The sequence below is a fragment of the Physella acuta genome, unplaced genomic scaffold, assembly GCF_028476545.2.
Source record: "Physella acuta isolate Inbredline_101_S28 unplaced genomic scaffold, ASM2847654v3 ptg000990l, whole genome shotgun sequence".
NCBI classification, from domain to species: domain Eukaryota; kingdom Metazoa; phylum Mollusca; class Gastropoda; family Physidae; genus Physella; species Physella acuta.
This window is the reverse complement of record NW_026732507.1, coordinates 31,988-54,370: the sequence shown is the minus strand read 5'-3', so window position 1 is coordinate 54,370 and position 22,383 is coordinate 31,988. Positions and strand designations below refer to the sequence as shown.

At 32.9% G+C, this 22,383-nt stretch overlaps 1 protein-coding gene across 1 annotated transcript; it reads right to left on the bottom strand.

Moving 5' to 3' along the window:
- Positions 1–66: 66 nt before the first annotated feature.
- LOC131954332 (vacuolar protein sorting-associated protein 52 homolog) lies at positions 67–22,315 on the bottom strand. Its single transcript, XM_059317933.1, has 19 exons — positions 22,260–22,315; positions 15,911–15,980; positions 15,592–15,644; positions 15,323–15,398; positions 14,730–14,797; positions 14,527–14,640; positions 14,249–14,310; positions 13,904–14,054; positions 13,595–13,695; positions 13,342–13,474; positions 7,404–7,477; positions 6,743–6,875; positions 4,890–5,045; positions 4,534–4,652; positions 3,622–3,745; positions 2,791–2,994; positions 2,163–2,340; positions 1,594–1,712; positions 67–1,269 (listed from the first exon to the last, which is right to left on the bottom strand). Exons 1-19 carry the CDS (start codon positions 22,302–22,304, stop codon positions 1,123–1,125), a joined length of 2,127 nt encoding a protein of 708 aa, XP_059173916.1. The 5' UTR covers positions 22,305–22,315; the 3' UTR covers positions 67–1,122.
- Between the last annotated feature and the right edge of the window lie 68 nt (positions 22,316–22,383).

Below are 22,383 nucleotides of genomic sequence, written 5' to 3'. Positions count from 1 at the left end.
TTGGATTTAAAAAAGTTCAGAAAATGAATATATTTTTCTAGTTCATATTTATTTATTTAGAATTGAAATATCACAGACAGACAAAATTAATCAGTCAAAATTCACCAAAACGTTCATCCATTCAGACAAAATACAAAAAACATTTGAATAATTTCTAATGTAACAGGTCCCACTTGAAGACAGACGAAGTTCACCAAAACATTCATCCATTCAGTCAAATTACAAAAACATTTGAATAATTTCTAATGTAACAGGTCCCACTTGAAGACAGATGAAATTCACCAAAACATTCATCCATTCAGTCAAATTACAAAAAACATTTGAATAATATCTAACAGGTCACACTTGAAAACAGACCAAATTCAATAAAACACTTGAAGAATTTTCTCGATTATTACTTATCTTCTCTACTACCAAAGTCATAATATTTACATACTTTAGAATTCATTAACACATGTTACAGCTTCAGCATGACCAGGCAACCTCAAGCAACTTGTTGAGAATTTTAAAATCCTAATGATTGCATTTGTTTTAGATATTTAAAGATTGCACACTTAAAATTTTTAAGGTTACTATAACTAAAATGACAAGATATACAAATGGAATGAATTTTGAGGAGCAAATGTTGTCTTTCTATTACAACTATTGCACATAAAATTATAAACCACACATTGAAATGTTATGCTACAATATACATTGTTTGATCATTACAAATTAAATTTATCTGAAAGTTCTATAAAAATATTTTACAAAACTACAAAATAATGACTATTTTAAAAATATTTTTACTCTTTAAGGCTAGGATAATATTTTAAAGGAAATAGGACAATTGGAAGTTATATTGAAATACCAATATACACTTCTTTGAAAATAATAGCTACTAGCTTAAGCTTAATAAAAATTGAGACTACTGCCAAGTGTTGGGTACATTTAAAAAAAATCAGGAAGAAAGAAATAATTTGTTGCTTTATTTAAAACATAATTCTTTGTTATTAACAGGTTGAAATAAACCAATTATTGACTCACCAATAAGAATTCAAGATATATATATACATTGATAAATAATCAAATGAGGTTATTTCATAATGAATATGACACAACTGTTCAATCACCTTACAAATGCTAGAATGTGGGTTTGTACTTCTTTACTTCAACCATCACATGGTGGATGTTGATGAGTTCATGTTTGATCTGTAGGTTACGGAATGCTGGTTGAGCCAGAATTTTCTGGAATCTGTGGTAGTACTGGATCAATAATGTCAAAGCGCCCTGTGAGAAAACAAATTAACATGGTGGTTAATTGGATTTAATAAGAAAATCAATTAGGACAAAATTCTTGTTAGCAAGGAAATTAACATTGTTGTTTTTCATTATGAGACAATTTTGAGTGAAATATTGGATGAAATAGTACACTAAACAATAGTTATTAGGATATTATAGTTTTTAAAAAATACAGGACAATATGTAATTATTCCTTACTGATTTATTTTGGCTTGTCTTAGAAAAAATAGCCAGTTATATTTTTATCAAAGACTTTAGAATCAAGCAAACATCTTTACGACTAAAAATAATTTATAGTATATAAAATCTCACCTGAAGGATCTGTGTTCCATTCTTAAAGTTTGTAAATGCTCTCATCACTTCCTGATTGATACTTTCAAGTGCTCTCTTCCAATCATTGTTGAATCCCCTTACTATCTGTTGCACTCTCTCTGTGGATACAGACAAAACATTTTAGATAAAATTACATTTTTTACTGTCATATAAAAGGATATATTGTTAACATGTTTCTGACCTCATAAATCTATACAGGGATAAACACAATGTTTTAAACTTGTCATAAAGGGATTGCAATGTTTACTGGAAAAAAAATTGTTGCCGACATTAAAACGTTCTTACCCCATTCCCCCTATGAACATGTTTTTTTTTTACAAAAAAATCTGAGCCCCACCCACCCAACATGGCATCATAAAATTTCACCCCTCCCACTTAAAACAGACATGATTCTTAGGAACATTAACATACTTGTATTTATATTTATCCTTAACATGTACATGAAATATATGCTGCTAAATTTTTTAACCAACCTTCCCCATTATTCCAGTATAAAAGTTTTAGTAAAAAAATTAATAAATTTAGAGGCAAATAAGAAATGGCCTCACTCTCTTCTGCCTGTAATTTGTCCCCATTTCCCCTTTCTAAGTACACTTCACAATCTTTGACGAAGGTAATTAGACCACCAAAATGTGGCGCCAAAATTTCTTCAACAAACTCTTGAGTACGTGCAGCCAGAAGGTCACGATACATCTCTGCTTCCTTGGAGTCGTCTGTTGTCCTTTCCTAGAAATGAGCAACAATTCAACTTAACTTAGCCAACCCAATGAAACCTGTTGTATGTGACTAATCAAAATAAAATGTAATACAGGCAGTCAAATTAAATGTTGAATATTTTAATTTTCCTCAGATCAATATATTTTAAAAAATGTAATCAATTAAGAACCACTCCATTAAACAATTTTTAAAATTATCAAAGCACCAGCTGTTCTTTACCAATCATTACCAGTTTTCTTAAACAAATCATAAGCCTTCTTGATAACACAAAATTTTAATTTTGATTTCAATTTCCCTTCTCCCCCACCCATTTTGGAGGTATATTAATTTAGTCCTAATGAATTAATTATTTTCAAGTATAACTTAAGTGTGTTAGTTGAAAAAATTGAATTTACAGCTTAAATTATTTAACATAATTAAAAAAAAAAGATAAGTATAAATTGTAGAAAATAAGCTTACAACAAGGACACTCAGCATCATGTCATAGTTGTTGATGAGAAAAATGAGTTGCTCTTTACGTGTTTGAAACTCTGCAGCCATCTTTAAAATAAAGTTTTCAACCTCTGCCTGGAGCTGCCCCAAGACCCGATTTACTCGATCATTAGGGTAGGAGGCATTTATGCCCACGATGGCAGCAGAAAATTCTGCAAATCTCCTTGTTATCTGGAAGAGAAATCTTTTACTGATTGAAGCTGTCATTCATAATTTTTAACGTTAGGTAGGTCTAATAATGTACCTACATAACATGGCCCTAAATGTACTTACATAACATGGCCCTAAATGTACTTACATAACATGGCCCTAAATGTACTTACACAACATGGCCCTAAATATACCTACACAACATGGCCCTAAATGTACCTACACAACATGGCCCTAAATATACCTACACAACATGGCCCTAAATGTACCTACATAACATGGCCCTAAATGTACTTACATAACATGGCACTAAATGTACTTACATAACATGGCCCTAAATGTACCTACATAACATGGCCCTAAATGTATCTACACAACATGGCCCTAAATGTACCTACATAACATGGCCCTAAATGTACCTACATAACATGGCCCTAAATGTAACTACATAACATGGCCCTAAATATACCTACACAACATGGCCCTAAATGTATCTACACAACATGGCCCTAAATGTACCTACATAACATGGCCCTAAATGTACCTACATAACATGGCCCTAAATGTAACTACACAACATGGCCCTAAATGTACCTACATAACATGGCCCTAAATGTACCTACATAACATGGCCCTAAATGTACTTACGTAATGTGGCCTGTTATCAATATGGCCCAATTTGCTAGGCTCACACTCCCGAACACTCTGGATGTTCATAGATACAATATGTTCAAACCTTGGCCACAGATAGTTTAAGATGGAGTCCCAGTATCTGAAATTCAGATACCCACTTCATTACAATATTCTTTCTGATGTGTGAAAAAAACTGTTAAGATTTTTTATTTTAATTGTTGGGTTATATTTTAATTTTTTTTATCCAATTTAGTTGATAGTTGAAGTTAAAGTAAAGTTTATGAGAGGCTTTAAGGTTAGCATTACATTTTCTTATTCATTTTGTATAATTAAAGAATGTTCTTCTGTAAACAATTCAGCTATTATTCAAGCAAAATATATTTAACTAGATGATAGTACTTGTTCATTGCTGATCAATGTTCTCAATTTTTAACCAACAACCCCAAAGATTAATTGTTCTTAATTGTTAACCAACCCACAAGATCAACAAGTCTCAATTTTTAGTCAACTCACAAGATCAATGTGGCTCATTTTTTTTTACCAACAACTCACAAGATCAATGAGTCTCAATTTTTCTACCAACAACTCACAAGATCAATGAGTCTCAATTTTTCTACCAACAACTCACAAGATCAATGAGTCTCAATTTTTCTACCAACAACTCACAAGATCAATGAGTCTCAATTTTTCTACCAACAACTCACAAGATCAATGAGTCTCAATTTTTCTACCAACAACTCACAAGATCAATGAGTCTCAATTTTTCTACCAACAACTCACAAGATCAATGAGTCTCAATTTTTCTACCAACAACTCACAAGATCAATGGGTCTCAATCTTTAACCAACAACCCACCACATCAATAGATTATTCACCAACACAAACCCATGTCAAACATTAAAAATTAAGACAAAAAGCAGCTTTAACCTGTCCAGTGCTGGTATATTTCTCTTGGCCATAATACTCTGATATCTGAAGATGATGTGAGATGACAGGAAAATCCCAATGGAGTCATAACAGTCTTGAATGTTTTCCTCCATCATTTTCTGCAATAAACCAGTCCAAAACCTCTTCTTTAAAAAAAAAACCATTTTATACCTCACTTGCGATAAATGTATATTATGATAAATTTTAGACTGAAATTCTAGATAAAGGAACGGTTATAAAACTTTTGTTATGCAACACATTAAAATATGTGTATGTATATTTATACATGTGCCCCCCACACACCCAGAATATGAACATGTACCACCACACACCCAAAACATTGAACAAGAGCTCACCGTGAACATAGTCAGTGTTTTGCCCAAGATGTTGTCAAACAAGTTCTGTGCCCCACCACCAGACACCATGAAGAAGTCAGACAGGAACAAGTACTCCCTGCAGCTGTTGTCCATCAAGGCAAAGTGAAGACTGCGGAATATGCTTTCAAACGAGTACTGAAAATAAACATGATTTTACCAGAACATTATTATGTACTAATTTTTCATACATTTTTTAAATTTTAAAACATGCAAATTTAGTAAAGTACAATTTTAGTAAAGCTATATGGGCATCCATATAAGAGGCTATTCAAAATACATCACTTAGACCACCTTAAACGCAAGGATAATGACTTGTTGATTAACCATGCTCAAATGGTTGTATGAATAGTATACCCAAGAACACTATTGATTGGTGTGACGGTAAAACCGTTTAGGCCTAGCTCCACGTTATTCTTACACCACCCCTTACCTGCTCTATACTTCCCCCCCCCCTCTATACAACTACGTACATTCCTATCTTTCGTCCCCCTCGCAGGCCCCTCTCTAGTTGGCTAGTTTGTCCACGTGACACACCGCCAATGTTGAGGCATATAAGGGGATGCAACAAAGAAATCTCGCACTCTCCCAGCACTGAGCTCAGCTGGTGGTGTCGCACGCGGCGTTGGGGCCGTCGGCCCGACCTCCACGTGTTTTGGGTTTGGTTTTACTAATTGTTTCTTACTTTTACTTAACTTTACTTTTTATATGCATATTTGATTAACAGTGTAACAAGGAGTTTTAATAAATACTATATATAAATATTATCTTGCTGTCATGTATTTTACATAAACACTTTACATTGTTACTTTACATTGTGACAGTCGATAACTTACCTGAATTACTTAACTTAACTTTACATTGCCCGTGCCTTAGCACACAGGGAATTTAAATACTTATTTGACCTAAACTATTCCTGCCTGTGACGTAATTCCACGCGGCAGTTGAGTAGACATTTACCTACATTTTGTCCTACTTTTATCCTGCACGTGTATCAGCCACGGAGCAATAGATATTATATTATACACAGCCTCATTCTATTTTACTACAGGCCGTAAACTGCGGGCATTGAGTTGACCCGTAGTCATCGGACCTGCTATTTTATTTTATTCACCGGCCGTAAACCCTTGCCAGAGACAAGAGGTCATCGGACCTGGTAAAACCCATTATTATTCTACTAAGGCTGTAAACTTTGGGCATTGATTTGACCCTTAGTCATCAGACCTTAATAATATTACCTCTAGTATACTATACTAGAGTTTATATTCCCGGTAAAGAAGCGGCGCAGACCCTCTTACCGGTTGAATACCAGCATTTTACTGATTATTACAATTAACACGGTACCAATATTACTACATTTATCTTTTACCGTTAACAATTGGCTCAAGCCTGTAAGCCATCCCAAGTCTACCTATCTCTATAGGGGACTTGACTCAGTAAAAATAACTGGGCATAGTACTGACCACAATATCTATTTAAAAGCCATGGTCTTGGAAACATGTTAACCTTACTTCAACTGCCCTATTGGGTGTCAGCTCCCAAAGGGCATCTTTACTTTTTTTCCCCCCAATAACACTAAATTTAGCCATAAAGTTATAATCAATACAAACTATAACAGTGTGGTAATCTATTACAAAACCTTTTAAACATATACTTCTATTAATAAACATGACTAATTAATACTCAACCAAGGTCTTAAGTGGACAAAGGCTATGGAAAGAGTCAATGCCATAGGGCACATAACATGTTGAATATTAATATGTAATTGCAATGGAGGAAATCTCTAATTAATTAATTAGGATTGATGAAGAATAAGAAGAGTTGAAGGGCCCTACTCGAGTGTCATTCTTGGCAGCTGCATGTGGCACAATGACAGGACCTTCCAGCTCAGTTGTCAGGATATCCCCTCTATTGCCCAATGTAAAAACAGTTGACCTGTTTTTCATTGTTGGCTTGGATGAGAAGAAACTTGGATTGGAATTAAGGAAACTTAAAAAAAAATAAAACAGCTATATTTGCACTATGAATTAGGTTTATTATAATGAAACTAGTTGTCTTTTTAAGCATTACCTTGATTTTGAATCAAAGCATAACAATCTACCCATATACAATTGTTCTTGTAAAATCAGAATAAATATTTTTTTGCTAATTGCATTCCAATTCCAGGATTTGTATCATCTTAATACCGCGTTTACACTTGCGACATGTATACTATACATTTCTATAGAGCCTAAGTTAATAGGGGAGCCTACTCACTTATTGCGAAGTTTTTTTTTCTAACCATGTATAGTATACATGTCGCAAGTGTAAACACGGTATAACAGTAGCTATACCCACAAAAATGATATCTCTAAGCTATGCATTCTCTTTTAGAACCATACATGATAACAATAATATCTTAACTAACTACTGGGTGAAAAGGATATCTTTCTTAGCTGTATCTTCTACCCCCATCAAGTCACCATACATGATAACAATAATATCTTAACTAACTACTGAGTGAAAAGGATATCTTTTTTAGCTGTATCTTCTACCCCCATCAAGTCATCTCGAGCAGCTGCCTCCTCAAACTAGTGAGACAAAAAAATGTCATTCAACAGGAAAAACTATCAGAAACATTCAGTTGTAAAGTCATAAGAGTTTTTAACAATAATTTTCTTAGGCTAAAAATACAAATCTGTTACTAAATTTTTAACATCTTACAAATAAAATATAGTGAATTAACAATTTATTATAATAATTATTTTGTATTATTATTAAATAAACCGGTTTATTTTTTTTTAAATGAGCATAGATTTTTTTCTAAATTGTAAAGCATTATGGTCAAAACAATGAATTTTGGCTTCAAAACTTTACTTAATAACAAACAAAGAGGAGCAGTTGAACTAGTTTTCTGCATGCTCTAACAAAGTGGTTCCCAACCCTTGAGGGAGGGGACAGTATGGTGTGAGAACCACTGCTCTAGTCAATGTAATACATGCAAGCCATGATCATGCAAAGCTTTAAAGTTAGACTCAGAAGGATTAGAGGATGGAGTTGCAAATAAAGGTGCTAAATCTGTATGTTAAATTGCCTTTATCATTAGCCTTATAGCTAGTTGCTTCATTTCTTCTAACAAAATATCACGGTATAATTTAATAACAGATTTCTCTTAAACTTTAAACATATTTAAAAATATATCTTACTTTTTTTCGGTATTTAGCCTAACCAAAACAAGGAACTTTTTAAAAAAAGATGTTGAAATAGCTGAAGCCTCAAACCCATGCAAATAAATTGTTGTTTGAGTCTCTTGACATCTCTAATAAAAATATTTTTTTAAGATGCCTGCAATATCCATTTGTTTCAAAAAAAGGGTACAAATTTGTAAAATTACCAATTTGGCTAATTCTTTCTGAATTTAGAAAAAAAAACATAGTTGGTAAAACAAGAGTGCATATAGGTACTTGTTATATTAATGTAATACACACATCCATCAAAACAAACCAAATTTTTGTTGTTATTATATGATAAATATACATTATATTTTTTAATAGCAGTCTAGGAAATGCAATAAGTTGCTCATACGATTCTGGAAATATTTTTAAAAAAGGAGGAAAAAATAAATGGGTCAACTGAAATTAAAAATGAAACCACAACCCCAAAGCAGGTCGAAGAATGGCAAAAGATTTCTCTTTCCCTCATGAATAAAATAAGAGGAGAGGGGTGAACTAAAAAGGAAATAATAGATAAACCAAGTCTGAAATACCAAATCAAGCCTGTCTCAGATTATGTAAGTTTTACCACTTTGGAAATGTATCTGGCACGAACAGAAAAACACGAGCCTAAAATTGTTCCTACTGTCTCTTTAGTCTCCTCGTTTGGCACCTAAAAGGTGGTATTCATATAACCAAAGAGGATTTTAACGGTTTTAGTTGAAAAAAATTTTAATCTTTATTTCTCAACATAAAATGTTATGTACTATAATTTGATTTGTTTTGATGAATGCACATTTTTTTTATAACTCCATAGTGATATTGAAATCTGTGACAGAACTCATCATTTCATCTACAGCTAACTAAACAACTACATACAATCAACCAATGAAAACTGGACATGTAGCGAGTAACAACAGAAAATGAGTTTTGATTGGCTGTTTAGTAAAGGTTTGTCCCTGTACTTTGCTAATCTAACATTCTCAACAATAATCTGTGAATCTTTCTACTTAAGCTAAAGATAATTCACAAAGTTAATAATATAATTTGATAAATATGGAACAGACAATTGGATAAATCTAAAACTTAAGTTAATCCATGACAGTACACATCATAAGCTTTCAGCACTATTTTTTTAACCAAGTGATTTGATTGTTGTATGCATGTGATTCATCAACATAATGAGTTATAAAATACAAAAGTCAATTCACTGCTGGGATGAAATTTGAAAATAAATGAATATTCTTAGTTAAAAGTATACAAGGTTATGAATAATCTGATTTGTGTTACATACAGTACAATACACAGCCAACAACAGTTCGAGTAATAAAGATGTAGCAAGGTGACACAGCAATGAATTCAATGTCATAGATTTAAATGTTACAAGCCAGCTAGACAGCAGAGATGCCAGGTATGAGTTCTAGTTGGGCCACAATGCTCCCCACTAAATGTATTTAAAGAATTTTATTGAGTTGCCTAAACTCTATCCCCCCTGCAACTCTGCAGAAATGTAAAAATGTTGATTTTAGCATAGTAGAAATTTAGGCTAATTGTTGATTTTGCCTCCCACCACATAGATATACAATATTTCAAATTCTGCTAGGGGTAAGCCACCTTTCACCAACAATTTAGCATTTTTGGTTTGGTGTCATACTTGACCACACCCCTTTGGCTAGGCCACTTAACATTAACCCTCATGTCAAAACCTGTTCTGTGTTAATACATGTTGATGAAGTATAAAATACTTGTAAGAAAATGTGTTGTTAATAGTGTGATGTTTGTTCCAGCAACCACCAATGCTGTTATTTTTTTAAAGTGTAAGTTCTGTAAACAACATGTGAGTAGCAGCACAATGTTACTGTATTAGCAGGGGGGAGGATTTTTACAACATAATCAACTTGCTCCATCACAACAGCTTCAAATTCATTCAATACAGCATTAACTTGCCCCGACACGACTAAATCAACTTTTCCCACCACAACTAAATCAACTTGCTCTACCACAACTAAATCAACTTGCTCCACCACAACTAAATCAACTTGCTCCACCACAACTAAATCAACCTGATCCACCACAACTAAATCAACCTGCTCCACCACAACTAAATCAACCTGCTCCACCACAACTAAATCAACCTGCTCCACCACAACTAAATCAACCTGCTCCACCACAACTAAATCAACCTGCTCCACCACAACTAAATCAACCTGCTCCACCACAACTAAATCAACCTGATCCACCACAACTAAATCAATCTGCTCCACCACAACTAAATCAACTTGCTCCACCACAACTAAATCAACTTGCTCCACCACAACTAAATCAACTTGCTCCACCACAACTAAATCAACTTGCTCCACCACAAGTAAATCCTCTTGCTCCACCACAACTAAATCAACCTGCTCCACCACAACTAAATCAACTTGCTCCACCACAACTAAATCAACCTGCTCCACCACAACTAAATCAACCTGCTCCACCACAACTAAATCAACCTGATCCACCACAACTAAATCAACCTGCTCCACCACAACTAAATCAACCTGCTGCACCACAACTAAATCAACCTGCTCCACCACAACTAAATCAACTTGCTCCACCACAACTAAATCAACCTGCTCCACCACAACTAAATCAACCTGATCCACCACAACTAAATCAACCTGCTCCACCAGAACTAAATCAACCTGCTGCACCACAACTAAATCAACCTGCTCCACCACAACTAAATCAACTTGCTCCACCACAACTAAATCAACTTGCTCCACCACAACTAAATCCTCTTGCTCCACCACAACTAAATCAACCTGCTCCACCACAACTAAATCAACTTGCTCCACCACAACTAAATCAACCTGCTCCACCACAACTAAATCAACCTGCTCCACCACAACTAAATCAACCTGATCCACCACAACTAAATCAACCTGCTCCACCAGAACTAAATCAACCTTCTGCACCACAACTAAATCAACCTGCTCCACCACAACTAAATCAACTTGCTCCACCACAACTAAATCAACCTGCTCCACCACAACTAAATCAACCTGATCCACCACAACTAAATCAACCTGCTCCACCAGAACTAAATCAACCTGCTGCACCACAACTAAATCAACCTGCTCCACCACAACTAAATCAACCTGCTCCACCAGAACTAAATCAACCTGATCCACCACAACTAAATCAACTTGCTCCACCACAACTAAATCAACCTGCTCCACCACAACTAAATCAACCTGATCCACCACAACTAAATCAACCTGCTCCACCACAACTAAATCATCTTGCTCCACCACAACTAAATCAACCTGCTCCACCACAACTAAATCAACTTGCTCCACCACAACTAAATAAACCTGTTCCACCACAACTAAATCAATTTTTCCACCACAACTAAATCAACCTGCTCCACCACAACTAAATCAACCTGCTACACCACAACTAAATCAACCTTTCCATCACAACTATATTAACTTGCTCCACCACAACTAAATGAACTTGCTCTACCACAACTAAATCAACCTGCTCCACCACAACTAAATCAACTTGCTCCACCACAACTAAATGAACTTGCTCTACCACAACTAAATCAATTTTTCCCACCACAACTAAATCAATTTTTCCACCACAACTAAATCAACCTGCTCCACCACAACTAAATGAACTTGCTCTACCACAACTTAATCAACTTTTCCCACCACAACAATTTCAAATTTCTACGATGCAACAACATCAACTTGCTCCATCACAAAAAAATCAAGCAGTTCCATGGTGCAGTTACAACCAACACTACAAGACTAATAACTACACCAACAAAAATTAGACTTGGTCAATGTTCAAGCAAACTACATTCAGGGAATAAACTATACCTCAACAGTGGATACTTACAATCTTAACACATGTAGGGTTGACATTTTTATGTGAATGGTAGAGTGTATATATTAGCCATAAGAACTTGTGGTATTTCTTAAACACTATTTCATAAATGATTGTTTATACATTTGGCATATAAAGAGTGATAGAAAATAGCTGAGGATTTATTTCACAATTCACTACAGTGATTTTACGAAGGGGATAATTTTTACAATTCATTACAGAAATTTTCCAATGAGGATATATTTACAATTCATTGCAAAAATTTTAAGCAACAGCTGTCAATAAAGTCTCTTTATAACTTAAAAAAAACATAACCCATCCCTCACCTTGATTTGATATTGTGGTAGTGTTAAAAATATTATGTATGTAACAAATGAATGGGGTCACTAATGGAAGAGATTACGCCACAGTAGACATGGCGTTTAAGAATACTTTATCAATGTGTTACTATAAAAAAATAACCAGGAAGGCAGCAAAGGCAAAGTGTAATCAACTGGCTTAGATTGAATTAATGTAAATTCTTATGTGTGACTTTGTGCGATTAAAGGTGGTTAATTAAATGAGGGGAATATTTTGTTCAAATTGATGTCTAAGTTTTACATAATTTTAACTGTCTTCTAGTTATTGTAAATTTTTTAAAAATAAACTGTTGACAATTCTAAAATGTACAAAATTCAATGATATGCAGCAATCATGTTTATATAAGCAATGACTTTACAAAAACTTCTTCCTTTTTTTAATGTGTACATAAAAAATAAGTGGAACAGCGTGGTCGGATGGTAGAGCATATGACTTCTGACCCAAAAGTCTCGAGTTTGAATCCTGGATTCGTGTCAGTAGAATGTCCCTGAGTCCACCCAGCTCTGATCAGTACCTAACTGACTTTGGGGAAAGAAAAAGCAGCTGGGTAGAGTGATAATCACACTATCCTTTGGTGACAGAAACAGGTGAACTCTATTTCACCATAAGATTGAAAAGGGTACTTTACATTTAATTTTTTAAAAGAATGTTTACAAATAAAGTAATGAAAAAAGTAATGAAAAGTGTTCAATAATATTCATAAACAATAATTTATATATTTTTTTAAAATGCCACAACTAAGTTTAGTCAACTACCCACATATGTAAATATTTACAAATTATACATTATAGCTTCAAGTTAAGACAGAAAAATTAATGAGAAACATGACTTTTTATAAAAATCTGGCATACTGTACAATGATATGCCAAGAAACAGAATGAATGAGAACAGCCAAGAAAAATTTAAGTGGAGAAACCTAAAACTTTACAGCTATCAGACTGTAGCGATATTTGCTTAAAAAGTTGATATAAAATGAATAGTAAAATCAAGCTAGATGAAAATACCTGCAACTTGGTCAGTCGACTAGAGTAGCCTTTGAAATAAGAATAGTAAAGCTTGCTCATGGTGTCCACATACTCATCCCGCACTTCCTTGGCAACATGTCTTTCATTGGCCATTAAAAATTCATTAAAGATTCTGAAATAAATAAATAAATTGAGAATAGCTGCATATGTTTAAAAGGTATACAATTTTTAACAACTGCTAACATTTTAATGTTTATAAAGGCTAAAAAACAAAAATAAAATAATCAATCACCTAAATTTGAGTAATGTATTCTGTGGAATTTGGTAATTTGTCATAGGCTTCCTGAATGCATAAATTTTCTGAAGCAAAAACTCACGAATCTTTGCTATAGCCTAGAAATAAATAAAAATTACATATGATTTTACAGTACTAGAAAAGAATCTAAAAAAGTAAAATATATGATATTTTAAAAAGTAGAAAATACTACTTATTCTATATTTAAAAATTGAAATGAACATTTTTTTAGAGGAGAGGACAATTGATAAATAAAAATGAAATAAAACAAAGGTTGGTAGCTAACACATTTATGCTGAGCTGTACCTTTATCTTCAGCTTTTCTAAAATATCTTTAACATCAACACAAGCCCTAGCATCCCTGAAGGATTGCTCTTTCACAAAGTTAATCTTGTGGTTCAGCTCATGAAGCTGTTCTTTAAAGTCATCCTCTGTCACGGGACTTTCAAGGATCGACCTATTCATAATCAAAACAACACCAAAATTAAATAGAAAATGTTAACGAATATCTGAATCTTTATCTAATCTGTTAAAATCAAACTATAATTAAATGTGATTCAAAGCTAATACCATCAATAAAAATGATGGTACTCTACTTTGCATTATTTTAATTTTTTTTAAAAGTTTTTTAACAAGCTTTTGGTTACTTACTTAATCATATTCTCAGGAATAACCATTTCATCAACATACTGACTCAATTCACCACGTATTGCCTGTGTGTGACATATTTAAAGATATTCTGGGCCGCAAAAATCTCAAGTATACTTATAATTTCATTTCATGTAAACAACATACTCTTCATTTAAACAATGGATTTATTATTAAGATTGTTTTTAAAATAACTTTTTTAAAATTATTATTTCATTAAAGTCTAGTTCAAAAAGAAAAACTTACTCCTTAAATGAAATGATTAAAGTTAAAGAACTTACCTGTCTATTTTTCAACTTGACATTCATGGCGATTGACTGATTCTGGAGGGATTGAATTTCAGTGCTTATACTGCTCAAATCTCCCTGGAATCCATTTAACATCTGCTCCATTCTCTATTGCCAGATAAGATTGTAGAAAAATTAACTACATTCTAAACTTATTAGCATAGTATTTTTTTTTAAAAGGTTTAAGTCAACCATACCTCAAGAATGGTGTCACATGCTGCTATCTGTTTGTGTAAGCTGGCAATATTTTTACTTTCTTTAATATCTTATAAAGATTGTAAGGAAATACATATTTTAAAAATATCCATGAACAAAATCTAAAAAAATAGAAACATAACAAGACTAAAATTTAATGTCAACTGGTTGAAACATGTGAGGCAGGTTGGTTTAGAAGGAATGCAGTGGTGACAATTGTTCAGAAGAAGCAGAGTATGAGCTACCTATATATATATATATATATATATATATATATATATATATATATATATATATATATATATATATATGCACACACCCTGATGGGTAGGTAGACTAAATGCTGGTAGGCAATATACTACTGACCACAAAGTTCCTTACATAAACCATGATGATTATACTTTTAGAATTTAGCCATAGAATACTATTTCAATCAATTTCCAATTCAGTTCGATGAGTTCTAGACAAAACTAGCTTTTGTTGCAGCTTATTAAGATTTAAAGACAGATGTTTAATATGTGTGGCTAAAACTGCGCTTGATGAAATAAGATTGGTAAGAAATATCAGAACCAAACTAGTCTAATAAAAAGGATACAATCTTGCACAGATTCATTTTCTACTTTCAGCAGATCCCTTTCTATTTCTTTTGAATACTGACGCAAGTCAACACCCTGAAACACAAGACATACTTTTTAGTAGTTGTTTTGAACCTAACATTAGCTCAAGCTTCAAAACAATTAAAAAAACAGCTTGTTATTGTTATTCATCTAGTCCAGTGCAATAATAAACAGAGTGTATATGAACACTCCAAGTTATCTTTAAACCAATTACATTATAGAGAGGTTTTTAACTAAATTCGTCTACCTTTTTTAAAGCTTCCTTTACAATATCATCTTCCAAATTTTCCTGTATATGAACTGTGGAAATGCACACATAATAAAAATATATTACTATAACGATCATTCATTTTGTAAATATAATATAATATGTTTTTTCTTCTTTTATTTTATACCCTACAGATGTTTTATTCTTTTTATAAAACTGTTAAGAAGATAATAATCCTCTTGTTGCTTTTTTTTACCTAATACCAATTGTACTAAAAGATTATCAAAGTAATTCTTAGGATAAAAAAGTAGTCATAGTTGGAAAAAAATGAGTTTAAGAATTTTTAAAAGATATTCACCATCTACTTCATCAAACAGGAAGTCTGAAGTAAAATCCAACTCTCCAAGGTGAAGATTGATATCTGCTGACTAAGAAAAAATATCTTTTTTTAAGTGAATCAATTAATTATGAGAATGTTAGATAAATGAAGAGTTCCAGTGCCGAAAATTTGGTAAATGGTGCCAAAACTGTAAGGGCATTTCTTTTACATGTGTGGCTTAAAAATCGTTCAATTCATATTTTATGTGCAAAAGAACAGCTGACAAAACTGACAGCGAATGTTTATCCAGCCAGATAAATTACAGCTTGGCGTATTTAACTAAAAAATTCACTCATATTGTATCATTAATTCAATTTCAGTTGTGTTCTTCTAACCTTACCTAATGTTTGCACTATTTTAATAAACCTATGTTCCTAGTTTGGGAATTTTAATTTTAACTAGAATACCCGTCATCCGTTGGATAACTGTGGGTTTCGGGGGTCATCCATCAAAAAACATCACGTCTGCCACTCAGAGGCATAGCGACCCTTCCCGGCGCCCGGGGACAAACTTTCGATTTGAACCCCCCTCAACCTTTCAATTTATTTTTCCAAACCATTTTGGCGCCCCAACATATGTCCCCCCCCCGCCCCCCCCCTTCCCCCATCCACCTCCCCCCGCCTCCCCTTCCCACCCCCCGCCTCCCCTCCCCTACCGTCCCCCCCCCCCCCTCCTCGCTACGCTACTGCAGTGTCACTTATCGTCACAAAAAACAGACCCCACATTCAAAAATATGTTTTTTATCTTTTAAAAACACCGAAAACACCGATTTCGGACTATCCCTTCATATACTGACGTCACATGTGACCTACTCAACTCTACTTCACCTGCCCAATGTCCCGCCAAGTCTCAGACAACATGTATTTATCGTTTAAAAAACTATTCCAGCCGAGCATGTCTCTGACCACACTATCCTTTCATATGCTTAGGACAAAGAAACAGATGAACTCTACTTCACCTGCCCTGTATCTTGCCAAGTTCAGATAGGCAACTTTATCATTCACATCTAAAAAAAAAAAATTGAAAAAAAAAATATCATTGACATATTGGTCTAGAACCCGTGCCACCCACATGAGAGCCGACTACGCTACCACCTTAGCTATTTACTCGTGACGTCACAAGTGAATTTTTATACTATACTCTGAGTCTCCTTATGCAACTAAGTCTAGTAGTAGTAACTTTCAAATTAAATTTTATCTTAAATTAGCCAAACAAACATTTATATAAAATAAAGAATGTTTGAAATTATCTAGATAATTCTATCTAGATCTAGATTTATATTCTACGACTCGTTTTCTTAAGTCTAAAGTTTAGTTTTTCTTGCTAGATCTAGAATCTAGATCTAGATCTAATCATTAGCTACGCTTACAGGCCCGGAGCAAGCATTTCAAAATTACCATATTCCAAACAAACATTTATATAAAATAATAAATGTCTAAAATAGTTTAGTATATAGAAACTCATTATTATCTAAATCTAGATAGAATTATCTATATTCTATATCTACGACTGAGCTATATCTAGAGTTTACGTCTATAATTTTGCACACTTAGCGGTATAGAAGCCGCGTATGAATCTTAAGTTATGCAAATAGGCCCTGGAGCAAGCACTTCCTAATTAGCATATTTCATAGCTAAACAAAGAAAGATTTATATAAAATAATAAAGGTCTAAAATAGTTTAGCATATAGAAACAAATTATTTATCTAAATCTAGATAGAATTATCTATATTCTAGATCTACGACTGGTTTGCTTAAGTCTCGTTTTTTTTTGGATTGTATTTAGATCTAGATCTATAACTAATAAATCGTTGATTTGACCTAGATTCTAGATTCTAGATCTAGATCTATAAATAACTTTCCTTCGACAGCTGATCTTTAGATATAGAGAAATTTATTGTAAAACTAAATAAAAAGGCAGTTGAAAATTGATATAAGTGTTTGAACGTAATAAATACAGCAAACGGACGTATTGTTAAAGTTATGACCGACAGAAAATTAGATTTAGAACGCGTTAAACTTTTGAATGGGAACACAATTTTCTTCGATAGACGCCGCCATTTTATTGTACTAAAGAGTAAACAAAAAACTGTGACGTCACGGTCCCGCCGAGTGTAGTTATCGTTCTACACTTTTAAAAAAAATAGGGTTACTCTGCGTATGAATAAATCAATAAATTAATTAACGTCTTTTAATAAATGTGTGATTAACAGTCTGTCTTAAAACAAAAATTTTTCTCTACCTACATACTATTTTACAGCTTTCCACGATGAGTGCAACCATGCGAGATAGTCAATCAGGCAAACAAAAAAACAAACAAAAAAACAAATAAATATTCAAACATGTAAACAAACTTGACTTTTAGTAGTATTAGATTTTAAAGATGTCACTAAAATAAATCAAAGTATTCTGACTATATCTAGAGTTATAAAATTAAAAAGGGTGTTAAAATATATTTTATTAGGAAAAAAGTTCTCAGAATGCCAAATGGAGCAAATTGTTCTGATGGTAATCTATCATTTTAGGTCTGTAAATCTGCGAGGCTAGTAATGTGAAAAAAAGGTGACTCATTAAGTTTTAGTAATTATTTCACATTTGTAGGAGGATTTATGTTTTGAAAGTTACAAAAATGTTTCAAAGTTTCATTCATGTAGCTGTTTTTAAACAATTGTATTTCTCATAGTTAATGTTTATTTATTACTGAAATGTTTAAATACTATTTAAACATTTCAGTACTAAATAAACATTAGTGATGCCTTATTTGCTGATCTGAACCTACTAGATTCTATATAAAAAACATTACTGTTGTTTAGTTTGTTATTTTTAAGTAAAATTAAATCACATTGTTGAAAGTGTTACTGTTTTTGTTTTCTTTTTTACTTTTAAAAAAATTTGTTAAAAGTTCCTATTTTATCTTTGACTTTTTTTTTTTTAAATTTCCATTGCCTCTATACTGTAGTACTATACTTTAACTATTATTTCTAGACTATTTGATAAATATAGACTACTAATAAAAAGTTTAAAATTTAAATGGAATTTGTTTAGACTGGAGAGCAATATTTATTTAGATCTAGATGAATCTAGGACCTATTTAAAATTTTAATTATTATTTACCCTATTGAGTCTATTAATGAATGGGACTATTAATTCCAATGCTTTAAATTTTATTTAATCCATAAAAAAGCTATTTTATAAGCTTAGATCTTGCCAATTCAATAAACACTGTTAAATAGCAATAATGTGCGAATTTTTTATTTCATGCCCATGGGCCGTCATGAAAATTCTAACTCGGCCGCCATTATTAAAATTGCGTAGATCTATATCACTTCACGCAAGGAGCAATATCTCATATATAAGGAGCTCTAAAGCCCATAAAACCAACATTTCCATCCATCAAAATGGTTTGCATTTACTTATTTACTAGTTTCCTGTACTTATTCTCTTTTTTTAAAGCCGAAATTTAGTTCTGAAAGTAGCGGTTCGGTACTGCGCGGTTTCGATCGATTTTCGCTATCATCGTTAGGTCGCTTTCAGTATCGAGTATTGTAAAATGACAGCTACTTCTATCAATGAAACATTTAAATGATAAAATTCAACGCATATGATAGTATCGAATATATATAACTTTTCGATTCTGATGCCTAGAATTAGCATTCATCGGAACGGCGAATTTTTTCAAGTACGCTTGAAACAGTCCGGATGTAGTTTGGATCGCAAGATGGCGGCAAATCGAAAAGCCTACCTATTATTGACTATTAGGCTATGTAATATATTTGACACAGATATAATTAGGGATTTTGGTAAAAAAACACTAATCATAATATAAAAATAAAAATTACATATTCTTGTAGAGCTCAACTATATGAAAACAAAACAAAAAAGATTTTCTGTCTAGCTCAAATAGTTTTTTTTTAGCGAATTTTTGTGTGAGGGGTGGAATGCATTGGCCAATTGTGACAAGTGATGGTATACCTGAATAAATTGAACATAGTTATTTTACTTGCAGTTGTATTTTGTTTATATTTGCAGAGTTTAACTAGAATGATATATAGAACTTGTAAATGCTGTTGAAATGAATAAAAATAATACAGAACTTATATTTTTGTGTTGGCTTCCTCCCATAACCCCAAAAAACTGTGTGCTGCGCAAATATGAAAATATTTCTAAAGCCATATTTTATATAAATACAGCAAATGAAAGAACTACAAAGTTAGAAATCTAAAGTAAATGACTTGAACACTGTTATGTGCATATAATTGCCTCATTATTTTGGGCAGGTGAAGTAGAGTCCATCTTTAAGCCATTTTGTTATAAAACTGCTGCGCAAATATGAAAATGTTTCTAAAGCAATATTTTATATAAATACAGTGAATGAAAGAACTCCATAGTCAGAAATCTAAAGTAAATGACTTGAACACTGTAATGTGTCTATAACTGCCTTGTTATTTTGGGCAGGTGAAGTAGAGTCCATATAAAAGCCATTTTGTAATAAAATTTGAAGTTATCAGATCAATGTTTTTATGTGTGAATTGTGTATGGATTCTGATTTTCAGCATATAACTATATCTAAGGGTAAGTAGAACTTGAATACTTAAAATTACAGTTAGCACAATGCTAGTGTATAGCAACAGACAGGTAACCTAGATCTAGGTCTGACTCTTGTCAGTCTAGTCTGACAAAATTGGATTTTAGGAAAAACATATTCTGCAAAACTAGAACTAGAGCTGAAAAAATTAAAGATGGGTATGTAAATATATTTTGAAATAAAAAAATTAGGAGATTTGTTTGCACATGCCATAAGAATGCTGTTATTAGTTGATCAAACTTAAAGGCCGGAAGATTGGGATGAAAAAATATAACAATGGTGGCAGCGTGACCTACATACAGTGACTACGTTCGGAGCAGTATAACTAATGTTGGAGTCAAAATATCCAAAAACAAATTTCATTTCCACATACTTAAGATATGTCTGATCAGTAATCTACTCTCACCTAGAATAATCTTTTAAAAAATCGTGATTCCAACGTATTTGAAACTAGCCTTCATACAGGGGGAAGACCAAAGCAGAGACAGCGTGCGATCAGATCGCTAACCCATCAAAACAATGGGAAAACCATTCTACTTTTCATTTAACATTAGGAAATGACCTTTTAAACTTAATTAATTACCATAAATTAAAAACTTATTAGTATGCAAAACCAAATCTCGTGCGCCCGGTATCAGAAAGTAATGGGCGATTTTGGGTCATGTTTTTACCGCGATCTCGGCCGATACCGACAACCCTAATATAATAATATATATCACAATATATACTTGTATTAAAGCCATAATAATGAGCCACCAATTTTACATAGATCTACCTAAAACATTAGATTACCGTTTTGTTTTAATTTTATCATACTTTTGGAGGGGAGAATTTTTGAGGAAAGGGCATTGGGGTAAATTTTAATTTACTGTTTCATCTTCTCCCTGCTGAGCCATGTGAGTCTTAAGTTAACTACATAAGATAAATCCTCTACTCTACTTGTCTGTAATCAAGGAACAGCAATGGTTGTAACTTGTTATTTCAGATGTGGGGGTTTTGAATTTTTTGTGGAGGTGGCTGAGGTGGGTTCACTCGACACTGGACTGGGGCCAAATATTCCGGTAATCTATCGTTTTGGGTACGTAAAATCGCCCGCGATTTGTAATGTGAAAAACAGGTGACTCCTTAAATTTTAATAATTATTTCACATTTTGAGGAAGATTTATGTTTTAAAAAATTCAAAAATGTTTCCTTGATTCATTTATGTACCTGTTTTTAAACAATTGAATTAAAACTTTTCCGTAATAAATGAAGACTAGCGATGTTTCCAACAGATGCAACCATGCTCATTTACTATAGCAGCCATCTTGTCTAAGTTTTATATTTATAAGCTTTTAGCGCCAGATTCAGGGGGAAGCCACTCTATTTTACAAATGGCTGCTGTTTATATAGCAAATCTTGCTCTCAGACACTGCTGTTTAAAGTTAATTTCTGGCCTGTATCGATATATTTAGCCATTGATTTAGGTTTATTATTCATTTATCTATAATATTTGACACACAAGTATGACAATATACTTCTATTAAAGCCTTGACAATGAGGTAACGTTTTCGGTTTCGTACATAAATAGCCGCGGGCGATTTTACGTACCCAAAACGATAGATTACCAATATTCCTAATAATACCACACGGTGCCTAGTGCCCTGTTTTACCCTATTATTAAATAATTGCTTTTAAAAAGTGGGGTGGTGTGTGAAATATGTCCTACTGTTGATTGCAATGTAATGTGTGTATCATCCCTTACATTATCATAGTTTGTTGTGGACACGTCTGTCAAGTCGGCCATCATTTTTGTTTTGGTTGTTATTAAATCCAGAATTAAAATATGGATAAGATGATAATCATATTTAAATTTATTTACTAAATTT